Source organism: Cavia porcellus, unplaced genomic scaffold (assembly GCF_034190915.1).
Source record: "Cavia porcellus strain 051 isolate PalLab524CR breed Dunkin Hartley unplaced genomic scaffold, mCavPor4.1 scaffold_26, whole genome shotgun sequence".
Taxonomy (NCBI): Eukaryota; Metazoa; Chordata; class Mammalia; order Rodentia; family Caviidae; genus Cavia; species Cavia porcellus.
In genome coordinates, this window is record NW_026947509.1 from 49,098,077 (window position 1) to 49,123,572 (window position 25,496).

Sequence of the window (25,496 nt, forward strand, 5' to 3'; positions counted from 1 at the left end):
CTTCTAAAATTGTTTCACATATTGAATGTAATCCTACTCAAAATACCATTACTTTACCTCACAGAATTAGAGAAAAAACTTCAAAAATTCATTTGGAACTAGAAGAGACTTAGAATACCAAAAACACTTCTAGGCAACAAAGCAAAATAGAAGAGATTATGATCCCTGATTGGAAATTATACTACAGAGCTACAGTGATAAAAACAGCAGGGTGCTGGCAAAATAACAGATGTGAGGCTCAGTAGAACAGATCAAAAATTATAAAATCAACCCCAAACACATTCAGCCACCTTATCTTTGAAAAAAAGGGCCAGGGCTGGAGGTTTAGCTCAGTGGCACAAGCGCCTGCCTGGAAAGGGTGAGGTCTTGAGTTCAATCCCTGGTTAAAAAAAAGGGGTAGGGGGGAGGGCAAACACATTTACTGGAAGAAAAGATAGCCTCTTTAATAAGGGGTGCTAGTAAAACTGGCTTTCCACATGCCTAAAACTAAAACTAGACCCGAGTCTATCACCATGCACTAACGTAAAGTCAAAATGGATCAAACATCTAAGTATTACAACAGAAAAATTAAAACTGCTGGAAGATAAAATAGGTAGAATTCTTGAACACAAAGATGTAGGCAAAAACTTCATGAACAAAACCCTGACTGCATAGAAAATACTACCATCAGTGACTGAAATCTCATGTTGTGTAAAGGCTTTTGCACATCAAAAGAAATCACCAACAGAGTGAAAATTCAAGCCACAGAGTGGACAAAAATTTTAGTCAGTTGATCCTTGGACAAAGACTAACACCATAAACATACAAAAAAACTGAAAAACATCAGACATCGTCAAATTTACATTCCCTAATCTTAAAATAGGCATCTGAGAGGAATACATACTTCTTAGATAAAGAAATACAAATGGAAAAAATATGAAACAAATTTTCAACATTACTGATAATTCAAGGCAAGCAAATTATAATAGTGCGGAGATTCCATCTTGATCCAGAAAGAATAGTTATCATCAAGAAATTAATCATAACAAATGCTGGTGGGGATGCGGGGGGAAAAAGAATGCTGTCTACTATTGGAGGGAGTACAGACTGGTGCAACCACTATGGAGAGTCTTCAAAAAACTAGGACTAAAGCCTCCTTTTGATTCAGCTATTCCCCTTGTGGGGAAAAGAATTGAAGGCATTTTACCATAGCAATATATGTGTACCCACGTTTATAGTGGCACAGTTTGTAATAGCTAAATCTTGGAAACCACCCAAATGCCCATAAACTGAGGAATGAATAAAGAAGATGCAGGTGATTTTTTAATAGGGTACTATTCATAAAGAAGGATAAACTTGAGACATTTATAGATAAATGGATGGACCTTGAGAACATAAGTGAAATAAATTAGACACACTTGTGTAAATATCACATTGTTTCTCTGGTGCAAGAAACTGAAAATGTAAATAAGAATCCAAATGTGTAATAGATACTGTGAAATAGTGACACATTGTTCAAACAGGAAGGGAAACTGGAGAGGAGGAAGGGGGAAAGGAAGAAAGGAAAGAGAAAGAAAGGACAAAAGAAGGATAAAATAGAAACAGTTTTTGTAAATAAAAAGGGGAGGAGCGGCTTAAGGAAGATTAGGAACAGGAGATAAAAATAGGAATTAAGCTATGTTCTGTACAGACACAAATTCCCTGTGAAAATGTGTCTGTACATCTAAATCATACCATAAACTTAATAATAGTAATAAAACAAAGATTCTAGGTTATATGACTTTTGTTAAAACAATAGTGACAAAATTCCAAGGATATTTATTTTTGTAATTCAATGGTCCTTTGAAATAAAACACAAAAGCAAAACCTTATGATACTTCTTGTTATATAACTAATATAATAAATATAATTTATAATGTTATATAATAAATAATATTTGCACAAAATTAGTTGTGGTGCAAATATTATTCAGTTCTTTCAGGAACACACTGAACTTTCACAGTGCATAGTACGAACACTGAAGTTTAAAAAGTACCTGTAATCTCCCTGACTGTGCGAAACACATTCAGTTTCTCTGGGTCAATAGCTTCGATCGCATTGTATGGGTCCCTAGAAAGTCAAGAACAGATTCAGCCAGATTTCAAAATATGAGGAAAGAGAGAATAGTTACTTCATCCAAATTTAACTTTAACTTAGAATAGAAATTTAAGAATGCATTGTTCAAACTTTACACACTACATTTAGAGGGGGCTTATTAAGTACTCTTAGAATTTTGATAACACAGAATGCAAGTTCGTTATCAAAAGATATTCGAAGGCTATAAAAATGATCCGACTTCTATCATCCTGACAAATACAACAATAGCAAATCCATGAATGAGCCATTTTATTTGTTTGATCTTTAAAACTTTACTTTTAATCATGAAGAATATGATCTGGATATAAATAATATCACAGTAAGAATTATTAGTGTTGGGCTCTTCAGAAGCAGTATAAATTGCTAGTAGCACTTGTAACTGACAAACAGGACAGAAAGAAACACAGAAAAGTCTTACTATTTTTTAGGTCTGCATCCATAAATTTTCAAAATGTATGAATTTACACTTCCTATAGATTGTTAAGAATCATTTTGCTCCTCTCTGGCTTATTTATTGTTATCAATATAACACAGGAAATATTTACTTCCACCTAAACTACATGAATTATATTTTATTTGAAAAGAAAGCACAATAAATTTCAAAAGATATAAATTTCAGAGATTTCTCAAATACCATCTCCCAATGCATAAATATACTATTGTAACAGAGTGACATGAAGAAACTTGAAAATGACCATAAAAGTTTTTTTGGTGCTAGAAATTGGTACCAAGATCCTCACGTTGAGCTTTAAGCTACATAGCCAACTCTCTCTCTCTCTCTCTCTCTCTCTCTCTCTCTCTCTCTCTCTTTTTCTCCCTCCCTCCCTCCCTCTCTCCTCTCCCTTCCTCTCCTGCTCTCACCCTCTTTCTCTGTTTCTTCATTTTGTTAGACAGGGTCTTGCTAAGTCACTAAGTTGATGAAACTGTTTTGGAACTTGCAATCCTCCTGCCTCAGCCTCCCAGAGTGACCAGACCCAACTATATTGTCTTTTCAAATTAAATATTATTTTATCTTAAGAAAATATTTTTCAAATAAAAACATAATGAACTGGCAGTGCCATATAACCACATATTTGAGTATTATACCCAATATAAACCTTTATTTTAAGAAGTACACAATACTTTTTAAAAGTAGTAATACATTAGAAGACTTTCCTGGGCAATGTCAGACTTCACTTTGATATCTGCCTTTTACATAAAGATAAAATTCTGGGCACTGACTACCTTTTCAGTAGAGATTAAGCCTACTAAACAATGAAGGTAGGTATTTTCAGGAGTATATCTAGCTACAGCAAGAACATGAATTCTACTCTTCCTATGGACAGGTATCCTTACTGATCTATGAGAACCTTATTTTGATATAGGAAACAAAGACTAGATATAATGGGCCCTTAGATACAGTCTTAGAAGGAGTCCCCCTGTCAGTCAAGATCATCCATAATCCCCTGACAAACTGATTGCGCTCAATTTGTCTCCTGGCAATTTCAATGTCAATTCACTGGCACTATTTTTTAGTTTGTTTTTTAATGTCAGCACGACAATCTCAAAAAGACTATCAGTTGATATCTAGAACAGCCTGATGCTAAGTTTCCGGGCTGGGTTCATCAACATATTATACACTGTGAACTATCTCACTGTCTAAATAAATTTGCTTGATTATTTGAAACTAAGCAGTAGATTCAGTGTAATGTAGAGTGTTTGTCATGGAGTGCTGTGGAAAGCTCAAAAACTAGATATTAGTGAGACTGGGGAAAAAGCATAACTCACACTTAGACCATCGATCAGGAATTTTTTCAATGTTAAATCAATGCCATTTGAAAGTCTCAAGTCCCAATTAAATGTTATAGTAAATCTGTCACATTTATAAGTAAATAAATATTAACTGCATAACTATGCTTTTGGTGAATAGGAAGCAGACCATATAGGAAGGCTCTACTTGTTCTCGTGTTTTAACATTCAAAAAGGCTTGCATGCAGAAGCATACAAAGGTTCTACAGGAGGAAAATGAGCTTTTGACATTTCTCTGTTAATGAAAAGCAGGGTGTAGAATAACTCTGATTATACAATCAAATGCACTGGCTTTATTGAAAAAGGCTCAACGCAAGTCAGAGCAAGTACACAATAACAGAGTGAGAACAAACATTTACTGTAAATGATCCCAGGCTGCCAGAATAAGATAAATTCTGGACTTTAGCCAGAGTACCAAGCCCAATGGACCAAAGGAATTTTATACACTTAATTTTAGGGACTTAGGACTCATAAAATAAGCTGAAAGAATTCCACTTACCAACTTCAAAGCACCTCTTGGGAGTTTCATCCTCCTGCCCCTTGAAATCTACAACCCTAAAAATTGGGAACTTTGCTACCCTGTGCCTACCATTTCACTGTGTTTGGTGATACAAAACAAAGTTCAGGACACAGTGAAGGACACAGTTTCCCAATTTCACTGACATTGCTTTTTTTGATCACCAAACCTATTATCTGTTCTTGTCTGGCCACCATCACTGCAGTGTATCATGCAAGCGTCTCCTCACCAGTGCCTCACGGTGACACAGCATCGGTATGCATCTTTGGTGAGCACGTTGAGATGTTAAGAACCAGCAAAAGAATGGTGTCGAACATGACAAACAAAGAGGAATATTCCTATGGCTTCCAGCATAGGAGATTCCTATTTTAAATAAATAAATGTGTGCCTACTTCTGATAATAGGACTACAGTACTACAAATTTTTAGACCCAATTTATTTTTTTAGCCCTTTCATATTGAAATGGTACCTAACAAAATGCTGGGTAATTCATTTTCTGTAGGACTTTCTTTCATTTATTTATGATATTTTTAATTTTTCGTTATTTTAAGAAACTGGGTTATTTTAATAATCCATATAATCTTATATAAAAACTTGGTAGAAATGTACCAAGGGCAATTAAGTGACACAAACCATTATTTACTAGAAGTTTTCTATTGATAATATCTGTGGTTATTCTCCTTTAAAATCTCTATAAACTCTGAATTTTTAAATCTCCACACACACACCAATACACCTTCACACACAAACACAGTATCTCTCATTTACAAAATTAACTTCATGGTCATACTTTCCTAAGGAAAAACTTCACAATATATGTCTCATGAAGTCAATGAAGTTGAATTAAAAATGTATCATATTTCACAAATATATTTCTCCTTAAAATGTGATGTATATTATGTTTGCGATACAAAAACATCTGTTACAACTTCAAATATTCCAGTACATGTGCCATGATTAAGGTACAAATAATTACTTAAACTAATAAGAATTATTTAACTTAAAGAAACTTTTGCCTTGATTTGATTTCCAACACATGCTGTAGAAGTTGATCCAGGTCTCTGGCCCAGTGGTCCACGGCCACCAAGGCAGCAATGCAAACGGATCCAGAGATCAGGTGTGGCCTGAGGCACAGTTTGCTCAGTAGGTCCCATTTAAACCGGGTAGTGTTACCATTTCCAGCAGTTTAGTGCTATGTAGCAATCTGGTGGAGACTTTCTAGGTCTGCACAGTTTTAAAGGCTATTTAAAATCTTTAACAATGTTTGCTTGAGCCAATTATAACAAACTGAGCAGAGAGCACCCGTATGTAATTATAGTGTCTGACATGGGACCACAACAAAAGCTACATTTTAAAGTAAAGAGATATTTTATGCAGTTGCACAAAGTATGTGAATAAAAAACATTTCATGGTACTGTTCTTGCAGTTTCTATTTGAACATATTTATTTGTAATGTGTTAAATTACTTTGCTTCTAGAAATGATGTGATGTATGATCAGAGTAAGAGTTTGAACTGAAATATGAGAGCGATATTCATTATCTGTAGCCCATAGCCCAGTATTTAGGGACTAAGTAGTAATGTAGACAAACAGATAAGACTTAAAGTAAAAATATTGACATTTTTATTAGAATCCAAAGAATACAAATTTGATTGTCTTTCCAGTTAAAGTCAGCAGGTGATTTTGTAATAAAGGAGCCCAGAGAATCTGACAATTTTTATTACCAAAATGAAATGCACTTAATATATCTCCTACAGCAGCACTAACTTCCAAAATTAACAAAAAGGAATCTATGAAGACAAATAATTTCTGCAAGGAGCTTAGGAGAAATTCAACTCTGCTTTATGTTAGATGATTTGATTTGCTTTATATGAGTTTTCTGATGGAATATTAATTCATGTTGCCTCAATGTATCCATTTAAAAGCCTGAATAAAGTCCCCCATCTTATCTACTAATATTGTTCCTTAGACATACCTAAAAAAAACTCAAACTTGTCAAAAATTATGCATTTGAGAATATTCTATGTATACATTTTAACTTAAATTTAAACTTGTGTTTTTGAACCTCAGTAGTCACTAAACTTAAAATGCAGATTATCCCCAAACTCTGGTATTCTGTCCCTAGTGGTGATCTGACCATTGCTTCTGTGGGTAAAGAGCATGTGGGTAAAACTACCCTGAGTCAATAGGAAACAAATCAACATAGCCAAGAAATCTCTTCAGCTCTGTCTACACTGTTAAAAAATCCCGTGCAAGAGTGGAATACTGACCCGTGAATACCAGTGACAAGGAAGATCAGGTTCCCGTTGATCTTTGTGCAGTTGATGAACTTGTCAATGTTACTGGAATCCACGGTCTGAGCTGACATCAGGGACCCTGTGCCAATGCCATCACAAGCTATCGGAACAAGACGTATGGTCAGGACTGAACAACAGACTCTGGCCAACAAATCAATTGTTTCACTCTCATCATGATGTTTTATTAGTAAATAAAAACAATTACAAATTTTGTTCCTGAAAGTTAAAAGAACTACTTGAACCCTTACTACGAGGCCCACTTTAAAACACTGTCCCTGCACTGTCCCATCCCAGTGGCCATAGCCCTTTTCAGAATTACAGTTTGTGAAAAGATGCAGTATCTACTCATAACACATGTACTATGGGGACAGGGCCATTATCACACAATACTTTCCTTTAGTAGGTGATATTCTGTTTTACTTAATCCATGGTAAAGTACTATTTTTAATGTTTTTATCATGCTGACTACAAATGGTAAAAATTATTTCCTGGTCTACTAAATAGAAATCGTAATTTAAAAAACACAGGTCCATTGAAGAATATATATTAACCAAAGAGTATTGATGGTATGAATTATTACCAATGCCCAGGGCCGTTCATATACTTATATTTAGATTTCAAAATATCTTTGATTTCTGAAGCTGCACTTTAAAAAAAATATGTGCGTGTGCATGAAATAGAGAAGAGAAGAGTGAAAAAGAGATAGAAGGGTGGAAGAGCGATTGGCAGAGAGAGAAGGGAGAAAGGGAGGGAGAGAGAAAGGCAGAGGGGGAGGTAGAGAGACAGAGACAGACACAGAGAGAGACAAAGAGAGACAGAGAGAGACACACAGAGGAGGTAGTCTAAAAGTTAACGTGAAGTTTGCCCTTTTCTAAGGCACTCCCTGACAGTTTGAAAAGCTTAATAGCACTTGGGAGGCTTGAACTATACTTTGGTGCTGCCTAATTTAACTTTCACTCTGGTGAGGAATCTGAGCGCTCACAGCTGGAAGGAATTTCTTCCTCCACCAAAATTCTGCAATGTGAGTTATCTGCAACATTTGTTTAACACTTATGGTAAGCTCCCTTGTCATGTCACATAGCTTCAAAATATTTTTAAGATTTTTAATATTTTTAAGACCAAATATCATGCTGCATGCCCATTTGTTGTCCCTGTACATGACTCGCAGGTCATTTTGAGGGCAGTAAGAAGCAATGAACGTGTGGCACAATCATAAAAAAGCACACGAGTCCTTGCTTTGTGCAAAACTTCTATTTGTTGCTGGTAAAACAAAATACAATTTTATTTCTGTATGTTCATCAATGTTACTTGGCGTTTTAATCTAGACTCTTTTGTTAATATATTTCAAAACCAATGCTATGCAGTTAGTTAACACTTTAGGAAACTGTCCAAAGTCAAGATGGGCAAGTGAGAGGGAGGACGTTGGCACTGTGGGAATGGGTTTGTAACGCGAGGTAACTTGATTGGCCCATTAAAAAGTAAATGAAAATCATGATATATATTCCTCTTCTCACTGACATATCTGTACACTAAGCCATCACTTACCTTTTGGGCAAATATCAGTGCAAGGTTTACACTTTTTAATCCCATTTTCTTCCACTTCCATCTTGGAACTTGGGCAGGCGCGCACACAAGAACTGGAATCTACCACAAAGTTATCTGACCCAAAAAAAAGGTGAAGTAATACACAATGTTACTGTTCAGCTAGTGAGTTTAAAACAGCCTATTTTAGTGTTTGAAAATGATTAACAACACTGCTGGCGTACATGTGTCTTCCTCCGACACAATTGTGCGTTTAAATATCTCCATCTGAAATAGTATTTCCAACAATTCACAGTCAAATCTGGGAGCAGAGTGTGTTAAAAACCACCAGTACTTGCTTGACTAGTGCGGTACAGCCTGAATTGCCCCCAAGACAGAGTGGATTTCTTTTATAGACTCAGGAAACTACATGACATTTAGTTTGTGTTTCTCAATTGTTCCCCTTCATTTCACGTCATGATACAAGTCTGGAGTCTAAAAATACTTCAAGTTCATGAAGCACAAATGAAGCTTAAGTTAAACTGCCTTGGACCCAGCGAGGGTACTTCAGATCCAGGAGGAAATGTTTAAAATGTGTTCTGTTTCACAGAGCGCCCCAGAAGCTTTCTTCTATTTTTATATGAAGAAACAAAGTGAAATCAAATGATATACTTTACAAAAGGTACATGAAGCAGACAAGGAACTTCATAAGACTGGAACTTTGGAAAATGTTTAGGAGAATGGTGGTCAGACTTGAAGGGTGCCCATGGCAGAAAGCACATAAATTACAGGTAATTCTTCTCCTGAGGTCATAAAACCCGAGATGCTTTATGATACTGGAAGCATCTTCCATATACTGAAAGTAATACCATTTGGAGTTTTGGCAGGTTCCAACTGGAAAAACAAGACCCCTGGGTTTCCAGTGCTGGGCCACACTATCAATAGCACAAGATTTTACATCATTAAACAGAAAGCTTTTGCTTGATATACTTCTGGGTCCCAGTAGAGATGCAGCATCTAACCATAGGTCAGTGATTGAGCTTGGAGCATAAAGGCCCATTTTGCACAGAGTTTGATTAGAATCATGATTTCACAACATTGGACAGAGCCAAGAGCAAACCACTGTGAAACTGGTGTTTCATCTGAGATTGGATGTGGACAGGGGAAGGAAGGGTAGACAGTGCTGACACTGTTACCACCGTGGGCTATTTGGAGATCATGTGACCACCTAACAGAGGAAGACAAAGCCACACTCTGTAGGCAGGTACGAGCCAAAATTGGGTGGCAGCTTCCTTGCAGTCTCCACGTGGGGTGGACTTGAAAGATACAGGCAAGATAATATCCTCTCAAAGGGCATCGTTGTACATAATTTACCTAGTTACTCACTGTGTGTGGAGAAAGACATGGCCTTCATTTAGAATATATGTGCACTTATGAGCAGTGGCTGGTTTAGGACAAAAAAATACAGAAAAATCTGGTGATATTGCAAGTCTGGAGTAGAGGGATATGAAAGCACAAAGTGTAAAGTGTTTGCATCCCAAGGTACCCACACAGAGCATCCACCATATGAGATCCTTTGTTGCAATGACACCAAATCCCAATCCTGCTTCCTTCCCTTTCTCTACAAGAATAGAATCCCAGAACACACCCTCATAACTTAATGTCTGTTCCAGGGGAACTCAAACCATTCCAAGTACATACACTAAATATTAAGTAATCATTTTTTTCTGCAAGGTTCTGGAAATATTGCATAATTAAACTTTTTCATATATCTAAAGCAATTTCAACCAAATAGAATAAATAGAGATTTTGAGTAGGTTAGGTCCAGGATTTGAAGATCAGCCAAGTTAATTTCAAATCTATGTTATTTGGAGTTTTCAGATTTCAGATGTCAGGATCAGAGGTTGTATATTTGTATTTAGAACACAAATGTCCTTGTTTTCCCAAATCAGCTCTAATTTGGTAAACTAAGACATTCAAAAGAGGTACAGCAGAAATTTGAATTTTACAGTGGACAATATCACAGTGCTTAAACGAATCCATAATTTTATAAGATACTACATCTATAGTATATAATACATGAGAAATTTGTATTCTATATATTTAGAGCTGACATTTAAATAAGCATGTGAAAAATGTGATTTTATTTTATTTTATTGCTTCTCCAATAAGTAAAACATTGAAGAAAGTCCCTTTGGCCACTTAAATCAAAGAAACTGATTCAAGCAAACATCGACATATGTATTTATTACACTGAGTACCTGAGTTATGCTCATCACTATGAAACCCCACAGTGAGTTACCGGTTTGCAAAAGATCCCTTAACACATTTTTTATTTATCATTTTTGTTTAAGATGGGATTTGATATGAGAATGATAATAATATATATTCTAGGGTAAATAATCAGGAATAAAATTAGAAGGCAATTCATTCTTATTAAAAGTAGACTGTACTTATTGGCTTGCTTGTCGCCCTTATTTGGCTTAATCTTTCTGAGAAATCGTACAATCTACAGAAAAACAGGTGTAGTAAAAATAGGAAGAGTTTAACTGCTAGCAACTCTTTAACCTCAGATATGCTGCTTCTTGGCTGTGAACTTTGAACCAATGATTTAACTTTGAACTTTAATTCCTTTATTGGTCAAACAGAAGCCACATTCCCCACACCCAAAGTAATATGGTAATATGGGTAAAGTAGTATGATCCTGGCGTTCACTCATTGCCCAGTAATGTTCTAGTTAACGTGGTGATTCTCGTCCTGTCACTTACGTGGGCATTTCTTGACACAGAATGCGCCATAGGTGTACTTGGCATTGAAGTTGTGCTCTAGCTGAAAGGTGGTTGGGTTATACACAAAAGTCTGGGGACACTGAGTCACACAGGCTCCACTGTCGTTGAAATTCATGCAGGCCTGAAAAACAGCAAACATGGTTTTATCTACAAATAACCTGCACAGTGTATGTTAGTGAAACTGCTTCAATGGTTTCTTGAGAAGTTTGTATTTTCAGTATATATCCATTATAGAAATACTAAAGAATGCATAACTCTAAAGTCATCTGTGTGTCAAAAATTCACAAAAATTTTCCAATCTCAGTGTGTGTGATTAGTGATGTTCAAATTGCTTAGTATCTATATAGTAAAATCTAAATTGATGATGTATTTAATTACTAAAGTAGGCTGAACTATTTAAGCTCCAGCAAATTCAAAGCATGTAGGTTTAGATGTTTAAAATCAACTAACTCCCTAATACAAGATATTAGACTTTTTTTTGAGACTTCTATTTTAAGAATTCAATGCCTTCAATGGCATATTAAGTAGAAAGATTACCATTGTATAATGAAAAATATTGGAATTGTTGCTTAACTGTACTTAGCAAAAGTCTCTATCGGGTGACTAGCTAAGTATAAACATATTATGTAAGGCCAAAATTTACCATGTAAATTCAATAATATGACACCATTTCTTACACAGCTTTGTAATACCACACAATTTACTAAAGCCATTACATTTACATAAAATAGTCCATTTCTGCTGATATTTATTTTTTCTGGAGGACATAATTTATTAACATTTTCAAACTCATTTGAGAAGAATTAAAACTTTTACCACCTGAGAGTTAGCTATTTGATATCACAAGAAAACATATGTATAAGTCATATACACGTGATTAGCAATAGTGTAGATGAACCAATTCTTTTAATTAAGAAATTAAGCTTCACAGGAATAATTTGGGCCTTGAATAGCAAGCTACTGTGAACCCAGGCTCTGTTTTGTATTTCACCATAAATCACATATTGTTATTAATAAGCATTAATTTATTCTGCTTCCTCAAAACACTTGCTTCATCAATTGTTGTTTTAGCAAGCACTTTATCACCAATACGACAACTCCCTGACAATGGGCTACTAGAAGTGTAATCAGAATGAGACTCACTGGTGATACATTATTCACTAAGATGACACTTTCTACGCAGAATCTATTAAAAACCAATCTAGATATTTCAGAAAGTTTTAATTTATGGCTATGAAACTTCCCGTGTCCTTATAATTTGCCTGGCTAACGTACTTTATGTGTTGTGCATAGATGGCTTGGGAACAAAGGAACATAAGCAGGAGGAAGAAAACAAATTATCTTTAAGCCAGTGTAACTTATACACAGAGGCCGCAGCCTGGCTTTTATGAACCTTGTGTACCAAATTCCACAGTGGAGTCACTGGGCCACTCCACAGAAATAATGAAATGAGAATATGGAAGTTCTTTGCCCTCTGCTTACCCCAATATGACAGTGACACACGCAGTACAGAACTTGTAAGTGAGACATTTTGCTATCCTTGTTTATTGTTGTTACTGTCTTGGATCCCTTAATGTAATACCTGCAGGGTTCAGTAACTCCAAAAGCAAACTTCCAGCCTCTCTTGACAAAAGAACAAAGTTTCTCAATTTGTGATCCACTCACTCCCCCAGATTTTTAACTCCTTAATGAGCATTTCTTCTTCCTAACCCCTTTCTACATATTTTTGTCTCACTATACAATTACATTACAATAAACAAGCTTTTTTATAATGTTGAAATTAATGAGACTGCTCTCAATAATGTAAGAGCTTTAATTTTTATTTTGCTTATTCAAATTGTCATTTGTAAACGTTCACTTCTACTATATAGGTTTATTTATTGGGTATTTGTGAAGAGTGTAAAAGAAAAATATTTTTGTGTTTATTTTAACAATAGAATAATTTCTTAGTTTTACTATTTTAAGTTAAAATACAAAACTAGGGTTCTGGTTTATAAAAGTGAGTTAATGACAGCACACAGAATTTCTTGCATGAATGCCAAAGGATAAATCAAGGAAATGATATAAAAATGTAATTAAATAGTGTCTCCACTAAGCAATAAACATTAATTTTAAGGAAGTAAAGCTGTCCTCTTCTCAAAAAAATTCAACAGATTAGCATGTATATTATTTTCAGTGTACATTTATAAATTTTAATTTTTAAAATAATATTACCCTATTAAACAATATAAAGAAGGAAATAGTTAAATTCTGAAATCCATCTGTTAAATCGTGGACTCAGAAATAAAATGCAATAACTCATCCACAGGACTCGGGGCGACAACATACACAAGTAATTGGTGCAGTTGTGGAAAGGGCACTATGATGATGATTTTGAAAATCTCAAAATCTCCTCCTTCATATTTGCCAAATAATCTCATTTTTAATTCCAAGTATATAAAAAAGGTGGAATTCAATTAGTAGAACAGAAAAATTCTAGCTGATCCATAATGGACTCAGGGAGAGAGAAGGACTTCTAGGAAAGTAGCAGGTGGCTATCCAAAAAAACTAAGAAATTCCGCCATGGCCTAGCAGGATGTGAGAGATCTGAGATCCCCGAGGCAGGTGGACAGGAGGATGGCAGGGAAGTGGGGGCATCCAGACTTACGAAGCAGTCTGTGTCCTTGGGTCCAGAGCAGCCCCCAGCACACTCCCGGTGGCAACAGTCGCTGACATAGGGTCCATAGCATCTCCCATCACACTGCTCTGCACACACGGTCCTGGTCACTGCGGGGGACAGAGGGGGATTCGCGGTTAGTCAGCCACCCCAGGAACCCTTAGTTTACCCGGAGCAGCTGGAAAAACTGAGCTCTGGGGTGGTGATTTACTCAACCCAGTATTTGAATCAACAAACGTTTATTTAGCAAATGGCGTTTCTATTTAGATAAAGATGACTGTACAAAACGTGTCAGAATCCATACATACTTATTAACTGAATGCCCTTTCTTATTTCACCTAGTAAATATAGTGCCTTTTCAAACTTATACAACTGCACTAGAAAGGATCAAATCTGAGGTGAGTGAATACGGCATTTGTCGGGTTAAGAGAAAGGCAGCGCTCGCTCTGCAATCGTTTCATGCAATCCACACAATAGTAAGGTTCCATGAGCGATGTCCCAGGGGCTTACGGGTTAATGACTTTCAGCAGGCAATAGAAAAGGGAAACATACATTTAGTCACATAATATTTTACAAGAGGAAATAGATGATAGGAAGGAAGGAAGGAAAGAAAGAAGGAAAGAAGGGAAGAAGGAAAGGTATTTAAACAGTAAAAAAGTGTCATTTGTCTTTTCATGTTCATCAATTCAAGCTGAGACCCTCACACAAAGAACATGTGAATAAAACCAACACATGCAATGTTAGAAACCCAAGACACAGCTGCACTCCTTTCACTGATTCCAAGTATTTTTAAGTGTGAATTTTACAGAGCACATCAAAATACCACTTCATGTCTTTTGTGTTTCTCCTCAGCCAGGCTTCTTTCTGTCTTTGTGATTAATTCCTTGAAGGTGGTTTCACTGTACTTTATCAAAGTGCTGCCTCTTTAGCAATGGTGTTCCCCTGATTTGATCATTTTGGGCTTTGGTATCACTCCTGGATAAAGTCACACATCCCCTGTTTGCATCCTACCTATGGGATGTCATACTTGTCCACTGTACAGACAATTTTCTGCTCCAAACCTGAATTATCTATGGCGGGACAGGGTTTGTCGCCAGGTGTCTGTACAAATCTCCATTTACGTATGCAGTTTACTGCTCCCACCACTGAGCTTATTTCTTCTTTCTTTCTTATGTCAGTCAATGAAAGTACTGTCTGTCTGATGGCTAAGTGAGAAATTCGGGGTGTGCTTTCTGTTTCTCCTTTTCCCTTACTATCATGAAGAAAACTGTCACATATTAGCAATTCTTTCTTTCCCTCCCTATCTTTAGCTATGTTCAAAATTTATCTCTAAATCATCACACAGCCTTCTAAAAGTTTTCTTAGATCCCAGATAATCCTCCATGCTGCTCTGAAAGCCATGGCTTGAAAATATAAGCCAATGTTCATAAATCAATGTTGATTTACAGCATGAAACACTGGTCACCCCCGAGTCAAAGAATTAAATCTCTAGCAAGAGATGAGTCATCCATCAATTGACAGCCATTTCTGCTTCTTACAGCTTCTCTCACTACTCACCCTGCCACCCAGGAACGCAGTTGTGAGTTCCTGATACCTTGTTTCAGTGAGGCTAGGATTCTCTTTACCTAGCTGCACGACTCCTTCACGTAAAAAGTCCTTCTTGTCTTCTCTGTCTAGCAAATACTTGCTCTGAACCATCTTGCTCCTAACACATCTGCAAACTGAATCATTCTGTCATCTTAGTTTCCAAACAAGGAACAAAATAAAATTAATGCAGCAGGGTGTGTGGTCTGAAGACCCAGGCACAAATCCAAAGTCCACTACGTGATACAGGCAACTTATTTGACCCCTCTATGTCTCAGGCCATTTATTTTAAGATGTGCTTAGTGTAAGTACCTACCTAGCAGCAATGAAGACAACTAGAAATACAAATAAAAAATGCTTAGATTCCTTGTAAATAGTTCTCTGCAATTGTTAAATATTGTACTTATCATTATAGATTATATTTTTGGTTTTTTCTATGTTTGCCCCTACCTGCACACTAAACTACAAATTTATTGAAGTTTATTATCTTATTGAAGTTTTTATCCTTTAGGATAAGTACATTGTTTGGTGCTTAGTCCACCAAAAGCAGGCATATATTCTAAGTGAATTGGTAAACCATAAACTGTCAACTCAGAGCCTCCACTTAGTGCACTTAGCAGAGGGATAAAAGGATGTTGAGACCTAGACAGCAGTGCTTAGAGACATGTAAAACACCAAAAAATAGAGTGCATCAAAATGCAAATAACTTGGAATTATTATTGGTATCTCTTATTAGATTTAGAAAGTCCTTAAACTTCTCTGTTGATGATTTCATTATGCCATACTTTTCCTTGGATCCTTTCTCATTGGGCATGATAATGGCGCTCATAAATTACTTCATAACATTAAAATGGGAAATCCATCCTTGCATGGGACATGATCACATTTCTCTCTGTGTACGTAGTATGTTAGTACAGACAAGAGAGAAAAAAAATGAAACCTCACTGGGATCACCTTCTGTCTTTTTAAAAAATTTTGTGAAAATAAAACCAAATAATAAGTCTTGTTATAAGCTTAGAGATTCTATAAAATCAAATACTCAGATCTGTATCTGTGAAGGTGTATCTTGTTTTCACAAGTTAAGATATGTTCAATTAATAAGATATGAAATGGGTCATTTCTTGTATAGTTATTCTGCTACAAAACTCTATACCATTAATCACCTTGGCCCACCTTATCCATTTTCATAGCATTTGCTCAAGTTTTACCTCAGTGAAATCTACCTCTCCTAAGACCAAGTCTTTCCCAAACAACTGACTCCTGAAGATTTTCTCTTCTTTTCTTTCTCCCTTTCTTTCCTTTCTCTCTCCTTCCTCCTTCCTTTACTCCTCCCTCATCTTTTCTTCATCATGTAGTTTTTGTTATAGCACTGATAACCAGCTGGCATATTTCTCAATTTATTTGCTAATTTATTACATTTTACAGAGTATTCTGATATCTAGAATTTAATTTTTACTTATAGTTTATGGTATTATCACATACATGTGATACATAATCAAATTATATCTATTCATTAACTTTTCACAGTCATACATTATGTTTCTATGGTTGTCCTAATTTTTTTAGTTAAAGGGCAGATTTATTTAGATGTTCTAATCCATAATGCAAAGGCAAACAATTTTAGCAGACAGTTTTAAAAAAGACAGATTCAAACAGTTTTTATCTTTCTAATAAAGTTCTTTTGATGTACCAAGAGTCACTAATTAAAAGCAGAAATACGTTAAATGAGAAAATTACTATGTTTGAAATAAGTGTCAACACAGGGCAGGTTATTAAAATGCTTCTGGTTGACAGGGATTGGAAATCAGCCACACGGGTTGAATCAAGACTTGTGATTTCTAAGTCACATTATATTTTAATCTTAGACTCATAGGTCTAAGCATTATTTCCTATTTTAATGCTGTTGTGATTAGGGTAACCAAACCAAATGTTTTAGTAGCCTTTTATCATTTACTTTGGTCTTCCCTGCCAAATAAGAAAGTTAATTTAGAAAATATTTATAATGATAATCGACTAGATTTATTTTTAGATTGTTTGTATGTTCATATCACAATAATTTATCTAAATTAGTAATTTATTTTCTTATGGACATATGTCCATAGGTTTGCCATCACTGCAGTCTAAACCACCATCCATACACAAATAATTGTTAAAGTTTTGTTGTAAGATGTTGTAAAGGAAATTATGGGCTTTTTTCCCCCAAAATACCCTACAATAGATTATTTTCAAAAATAAGTTAAGTTCAACATGAGAACTGTACTTTTCACTATCAACTACTTCATGTTCATTGTAAACGAAGATTCAGTAGTCATGAAACATGCTGGGAAGAGTTTGTTTGATGGGTTAGTAAGTAGAAAGCCCAAACCAATAGTTAAGAAACATTTCTTTATACTGCTTCACAAGACCTGTTCTTAGAAAGAGAGCACTCCGCTTTATATGTAAAAGCTACGTGCATGGCAAAAGGAAAAAAGACAGAAAGCGAACCCATTTAATCACATTTATTGATTAATAAGCATTATTTACTTAATACACATAAACTCATCAAGTTTTACTCATTGTTTATGAGGGCAAAGACACTAGACAAAACACAGCTCTTATAATCAATGGGATAACACGGCATCCATAGAACACTAACCCATAATTGCTTTAGTTTTTGTTTCCAACTTTGCTCAAGTATTTCATTAGGGGTTTTTTCCCCTATAGTTAGTATTTTTTTCTAAATTATTTCACTGGTGTATTATACTATTTGGGTAGAGTTTTAACTAGATTAGTTATTAGCCGATACCACTAAACGTGACTAGTATGAAAGCTAGGAAGTGAAGCTCTTCAATATATTAGGGTCACTAAATTTGAAATTAGGAATGGAGATTCATTCCAAATATCCATGGGAATCAGAGGGGTAAATTTAAAGAATTAAATGTGCTGTGGTAAAAGGATACTACTGACAGCATATCTATCACCTCAAAAGAATTAAAGTGTTCATAGATTTATTTATCAGCATTTCACTAACAAAAACAATACAATTCCTTCTCTAATGATAATGAAAATCAATTTAATCATTAAAGATATTCCCTTACAATAAATTTACTTTATTTGAAAAAGAAAAATTTAATATTTATGTAGCAAAAATGATGTCAAGGTGACAAAAATATGATGGGTTAGGCCAATGGAAAAAAGAGATAAAGCAAAGTTTTACAAATGTTTTCTCCCTTTTAAAATATGCTGTCACTATGTCCGTCCTCCTTTCTCAATCACTGTCTTTAATTCCTGTGTCCAACACTTTTTAACTGGATTTTGCATTAAGGCATCTCACAGGAACTTTCCAACCTGAATATAGGACTTCTTGTGTAAATGAAAATTTTAATTCAGCTAGTATCACTAGGCCCAAGTAAGACCATGCCTTGAGATCCAAACACTCCATTTTAGTACCAGTATATAGAGGATTTTTAAATTTTTAAATAAAATGCCTAGGAATCACTTAATTCCTGTGAAATCAAAATTACTGGTAAATGTTGTAGGAGCTTGGACAATTTCAATGAACTCTGTAATTCCAATGTATGGTCTAGAGTTGAGAACCATTATTCTATCCCGTCAAAATGGGAAAAATCTATACAGCATTTGACTGACTGACAGACTAATTACTCTTTGTTTGAAACTTAATCACAATGACCTCTTGCTTTAATTTCTTATTTGTGTGATTAAGCTGTTTATCACTAATGAGGAAATCAAACAAGCCAAAATCAATGAACAAGCAGTAAAGAAGATTTGAGATAAAAATAACCTCAGTTGGGAAAAGAAATATTGTCTGGGTCATTCTAAAGGCAAAAAATATCAGAAAAAAAGGGGAAGATCATTTGAAAGCTGTTATCATGCATCTTCCCACAGATGTGTGCATGTAAAGCATTCTGAGGCATACTCCGGTTCCATCACCAGTCACATTTGAAATAACATTTATTTTCTTATTATTTTATTATATTTCAATTACCATTTACTGAACCATACCTGAATGCTGCCCCTTTCATTTCTCTTTGTATTGACAGATTTTTGACAGACTGTGTCTATAAAACACATGATGTCCATTAAATAGGGAACACTTCAGGGCAGTGGTTTGGAGGCTACTATATTTTCAGTTCCACACCTGGAGATCTGATCGAGAAGTAATGCTTCTTGCTAGATAGAAGTAATTTTGGATATGAAGAAGAATTTATTGACTTTTTCAGTGATAGAAACACAGTAAGGTGAAATTGTATGGAGTTCTTGACTGTCAGTATTTCAAAGGAAATCTCTTTTGGATGCTTTAGACATCCTCTTAATTAAAGATGGGGGAATTGATAAGATGTCTGCTAGAGTTATACTTTAGCTTTAGGATCCATTATTCTGTCCTATGAATGGTGAAATTGTGCCTAGAAAGGTGAACATTTTGCAGTTTACGGCACACTTTATGCAATGGAACCCTGAAGCTCACAGACCATCTAAATACTCGTATCAATCATAGAACATGCTGAGCTGTGTGAAAATCAGGGCTAATGAAACCAAAGCCAAACTACACACAGCCATCCATGTTCCCCAAAGAATAGCTGCACACATCAGAGTCAGGTAGAGTCAGGAATCCATGGGAAGATATAAAAATAAAGATGCCTGTTCCTCGGCCTACATTCTGATTCAGTAAGTCTGGGGTAGGTGTCAGAAAGTTCCTAAGCATTCATTCATTCATTCATTCATTCATTCATTCATTCATTCATTCCTTTATGGCTGGGATTCCCAGGTTTTTCAGGAGACCTTCTAAGCCAATATTATGAAATTTCTTCCATAAAACATTTCTCTGCATCCTAAGGCAAAGTTTCTTCAGAAGGGGTACATTCATCGAGGAGGAAAGGCAGGGGTGGAGATGAATCTTAAAGTAAAATGTTCTTTCTTACTCACTGAGTTCACAGATTAATTAAACCAAAAACTGGAAGCACAGAAGGCCTTGGGAAAGGCTGGTTTGGATGTACACAGAAAACATTTTGTACTTTAAGAACTCAATAATTTCAACTAATAACATAGTCTAATGTATTGAAGAAGGCGCTCAGAGATATGTAGTTTTTTAAACAATTAAACTCAGCAGACTGAAACTTTGAAAAGGTTTCTAGGTCTTCCAAATAGGTCTGATCAATCTTCCAATTATACCCACACAAACTGACCAATCTGTGCCATGAAGTATACACTTAATATACTTAACATAATTCCTTAACCCTAACTACAGTAATGGAATCAATTCACCTGAAAAAGACGGCAAACACCCAGACAGTCCTTCCTGACGCTGGCACTCAGAGTCACTTAGTAACAGCACGCTCAGATTTTTGGCGGGTACTAATCGGGTCTAACCTCCGTCCCAGAGAAATCCCTGCTGAGCCAGGGGCTATGGCATAATATTGTTAGTTGTGTCAGAGAGGAAAGGCATCTTGTCTAATTCATTCTTCATCATCAGCTGCTTCACTCATTTATTTAATGAAGTTTTATTTAACCTATTTTATAAAGACATACTTAGTGATTCATTGTGGGATCTAAAGTTGATTTTAAGCTCTACTCTTGGTCACTGGGGAAATTCTTCCTTATTAATAGGATATTAACATCTTCAAAGTTTGTAAGTCTAGATTCAAAGGAAAAAAGCAATATTTCCCTATCACATTAAATATAAAATGATTCTTGAGCATGAGTATGTTATTTTACATACTCCTCAATGGCTAACAGTATAGATTTCAAGACAATAAAGGAAAAGTATAAATCTGCATTAAAAATAGGGTTTAATAATATACTTTTAAATTGAATTGAAGGCTGTATCTTCCAGTCCACCAAAAAGTGATACAAAAGACTAAATAATAAAAAATTGAAATAGTCATGTCTTGGACATGTCACAAACCAAGAAATGTGGAAAAGATGATGTTCAACATCTATGTTTTCAAACAGACCAACAGACTTCTTCAGTCAGCTTTGATGGAAAACAAAATAAATGGAAAAAATAACCACAAAACTTAATACTTTGCTTATCCAAGCTCTGTATCCAAAATATTAGTAGAAGATAATGAAGGTAATTCCTCTTCACTCTATACATCTTTGAGTTTCATTCTTACAATGTGAAACTTACAAACAGAATACTAAAACTGAAAAGAACACAGAATTATATCTGACCCAGAATAAATAAATAGGCCAGGGATTTATTTCAGTGGCACACATACTTGTCTGGCAAGCACAAGGCTGTGAGTTCAAATCCCAGTTCCCACCCTCACAAGAAAGAAACTTAAGAATGAACAAATATTTGGTGAATGAGTAAGTGATAGTGCTCTCGTCTCAATTTCTCATTTTATTAATGAAGAAACTAGAAAGCAAAATAAATTTCATATCTGTCATATTCAAAACAAGCAATCTATAGTAGACAGTTTGTTTATATATAGTAGACAGTTTGTTTAGATTGTTTATATATCTCTGAGAGCTGTCACAACTCTTCAGGGTGATCCTGGTAATTTTTAGTTTTATATAAAAAGTTATTGAACAAATGCTTGGTGCATGTATAAACTGATATAATTCTTCTCTTTTGTTGGTACTGTGGATTCAACCCAGGCAATTCACATTGAGATATATCTGCAGTCTTTCTTTTCAGAGTCTCATTTTTATAAAAGTCTTAACTTGGGAAACCACCGCATTTTAAAAAAAAATAAAATGAAATTAAAAAGTGAGGTTGATTTCTGTGTGCTAAAATGAGACAATGTAAAAATAAAATGTAGATCAAATAATACTAAATGATAAAATACAGTATGCCAGCTTGATAAATCAAACAGAAGTCCAACACATAGTTTGTACAAATATTTTCATGAATATCCACATATATACTAAAAGTATTATGATAAAGTAGCTACTTAATGTAAAATACACAGGGAGGAAAAGAGTGTTCACAGATGGGGAGATACTGTTCCCTGACCCCTTGAGTATCATGTAAACTGAAAATAATAAGAAAATATTTGCAATGTATAACCTGTGCATTCAGCTAAGAAAGTTAATTATCCCAATGTCACAGATGAAGAAGTTAATATGCTAAAATATTTAATTAGGTTATCTAACCTCCACAATAAGTTATTATCAAAATAGGATTTAAAATTAGTTTCCTGGCTCCTATATATCTTCACTGATCTGTTTACCTTAAGTTAGGTCACATGCAACGGATGTCCAGAAGTCAAGACCTAAGGGACCGGAAGGGAGGAGGAAGACAGTTTCAGAAACTGTCTACTATAGACTGCGTCTAGCTGTCACTCCAAGCCTCTGCAATTATACGTGGGGTTTGTCAGAGGTGGCTGGACACGGAGTGTGTGACTGACTCGTGGTGCAATGCTAGAATGAAGGATGCTAGGATTCAGGATGGGTGATTACCAAATCAGTCCACCTACTGGCTTGGCACTGGCCTAATCCTAGAGGTGTAGATACAATATAAAGGGCAGAAAGAAGCTTGTCTTGTTCCTTGTTTTCTTTGTTATCTTCTGTGTACCATGAACTGCATCTCCTTGTGATCTCCCTCTGCCAACCACCGTGCCTTGCAGCCAGTTAACTATGGGCTGAAACAGCTACAAAATGTGAGCTAAGTAAACCTTTCCTCCTTTAAGGTTGGGTATTGGGCATTTTGTCTTAGCAATGAGAAAGTAACTAAGACACTATTTTATATGTAACACTGTATAATTCACAAAGTCAAACACATATAAAGTTTGTGCCTCTGAAAAATAACTTGATCTGAAGCCATTTTAGCAAAGACAATTATGAGTAAGGATAATGGATACTAAGATGTTCCTCAAATCCTCCTCACATTTGTAGCTAAAGCCACAGAAATAAGATTATATCTGTATATATAGTATTTTATGGAATCTTTACATATGAGGCCATTCAAATAACAAATTTTATGGGGAAAAAAATGAGTCCCAGCGAGAGCCAACACTCAGGTCTGTATCTTAAAAATAATAAGAAAGAGTATAGGATCAACAGTTCAAATATAGTTATACTATAAATACATATTTAGATTATTTTATGAAGAATGTTTACAAAAATCACTGTTATTCTCACAGAAAATATTTGTAGAGGTAGGGTAAGATTGTATATATGGTGGGAAATCATTAAGCTCAGAGTAGCAACAGGGCCTAACACAATGCCTAATACAGAAATATTTACTGTTGGTATTGTTAAGAAATAAATAAAAGTTATCTTCCTTTATTTGCCTATTTCATTAAATATTACATCAATAATAATTTTCTATAGTAGCATGAATATGCTTCTGCTATATTTCAAGACCCTACATTATAATATGGTGCGAATAAATTCTACCTTAACCCATTAAGATATTTAATTGTGTACTTCTTTACTATTATATATATATTGCTTACTATATAATATTTAAATACATTTTGTTTGTATGAGAATTTAAGATGTGTTGAAATAATAAATTTCCTTTTCCAAGAACATGTACATTTTAATCTTCTGACACAAATTACAAATTAATCTAAATGAAAATATTTACTACTTGTAATCTAACAAGTATACTTCTTATCTCTGTTCCATATTTATCACAACTGGGAATTACTGAATATATTTCAAATTTGAAAGTTGTATGTCTTTAATTATAAGTAAAGTCAATTTTTTACATATTTTATGTATAAATTCTTAATATTTTTGTGAAGATTCTTGAAACAAACTAAGACCAGAAGCCCATTTGATCCAGTTATTCTTCTTTTTGGTATCTTTACAAAAGAATTACAAGCATCATGCTACAGGGATATATGAATACTCATGGTGATAGAAGCACAGTTCGTAATAGTAAAATCTTGGAAACAGGCCACATGCCCATCAACTGATGGATAGATAAAGAAAATGTGGCTTTTATTATATAACAGAGTACTTCGTGGCCATGAATAAGGATAAACTTGATATATTTCTAGGTGAATGGATGAACCTTAAGGCCATAATCTTAGGCAAAATCAATCTGACACACATGTATAAATTGTTTCTCTGATGTGAGAAACTGAATGTGTAAAACAGGACCAAAATGTTTGCTAGAGATTGTGAAATAGGACGAAAATCTTCAAATGGGGAGGAACACTGGGGGCGGAGAGAGGAAAGGAAAAGGAAAAATGAGAAAAGAAGGATAAAATGGAAGCAAAGCTTTTATAAATGAGGGAAGAGGAGACTGGAGGGAGAGAAGTGAAATGGGAAACAAGGGGAGTAAAGAAGTATCACATACAGGTACAAACTCTCTTTGGTGAGCTGCATCATTTTGTATATCTCATTTATACTAGTAGCCAGGGATTTAACTCAGCTGCGTAAGAGCCTGTCTGGCAAGTGTGAGGTCTTGAGTTTGATTCTCGATACCAATAAATAAATAAATTAAATAAATAACTACAAAGCACTAAACCTAATAAAAGAAAGAAATGAAAAAAATTTCAATTCTTAATAAAATATATTTAAAATATAAAACTATGATCTAGTTTAGAGGATCTCTGATTTCTTACATATTTTATATCATTTATGTCAAGTGACATAAAATGACACTTCTTTATGTCAAATGACATAAAAAAGACATCCATCATTCTGTAGTTTTCATACATATTTTCCAGGTGTTTCATATTTCTTAAATTTTATTCTATAATCCATCCAAAATCTGTATTTCATGCCTTTTAATGTTTACTGTACAATCCATCTCCTGTCTATTGTTTTATGATAGGGATATAATATATTTATTTCATAGAACAGCTGTTTGTTTTAACATTACTTACAGAATAACTTACGCTTTTGCTTCACTTTCAAAATTACAATTCTTGTGAAAACTAAGTATCAAAAGTCCAGAATTCAGTCCCCACATGGACTGCCCACTAAGCCAACTGCATACAGCATCCACACCATACTGTGTCAAAAATTACTGTCTTCAACATCGTGATACTTGATGAAGAAAAGCCTTTTAGTAACTTTCTGTTGTTACTGAGACAAAAATCTGACACCCAAAGTTAAAGAAGGAAAGGTTTATTTAGTTCACAGTTTTTAGAGGTTTTAGTCCATAATCAGCTGGCTTCAAAGCAGCGGGCCATTTGGCAGAGTGGCAACAGTTCATGGTAGCGGAAGACAGCAAAAGGAGCAAGCAGGGGAGGGTGGGGTCTCCTTTTGTCCCTTCTAGTGTATGCAGGCTCCAGACCCCAGGGTGGTGCTGCACTCACACCCTTA

The 25,496-nt window shown here is 35.0% G+C and overlaps 1 protein-coding gene across 5 annotated transcripts in view; it reads right to left on the reverse strand.

Moving 5' to 3' along the window:
* Positions 1-25,496, reverse strand: part of Erbb4 (erb-b2 receptor tyrosine kinase 4) — a 1,018,041-nt gene that overhangs the window by 276,881 nt on the left and 715,664 nt on the right. For all 5 annotated transcript variants that reach the window (XM_063237442.1, XM_063237441.1, XM_063237439.1 and 2 more), the window contains exons 6-10: positions 13,674-13,792; positions 11,006-11,147; positions 8,262-8,375; positions 6,690-6,816; positions 2,015-2,088 (exon numbers count right to left, since the gene is read on the reverse strand). In XM_063237442.1, coding sequence (XP_063093512.1) covers positions 2,015-2,088; positions 6,690-6,816; positions 8,262-8,375; positions 11,006-11,147; positions 13,674-13,792 — 576 coding nt within the window. The remainder of the gene's footprint in view (positions 1-2,014; positions 2,089-6,689; positions 6,817-8,261; positions 8,376-11,005; positions 11,148-13,673; positions 13,793-25,496) is intronic.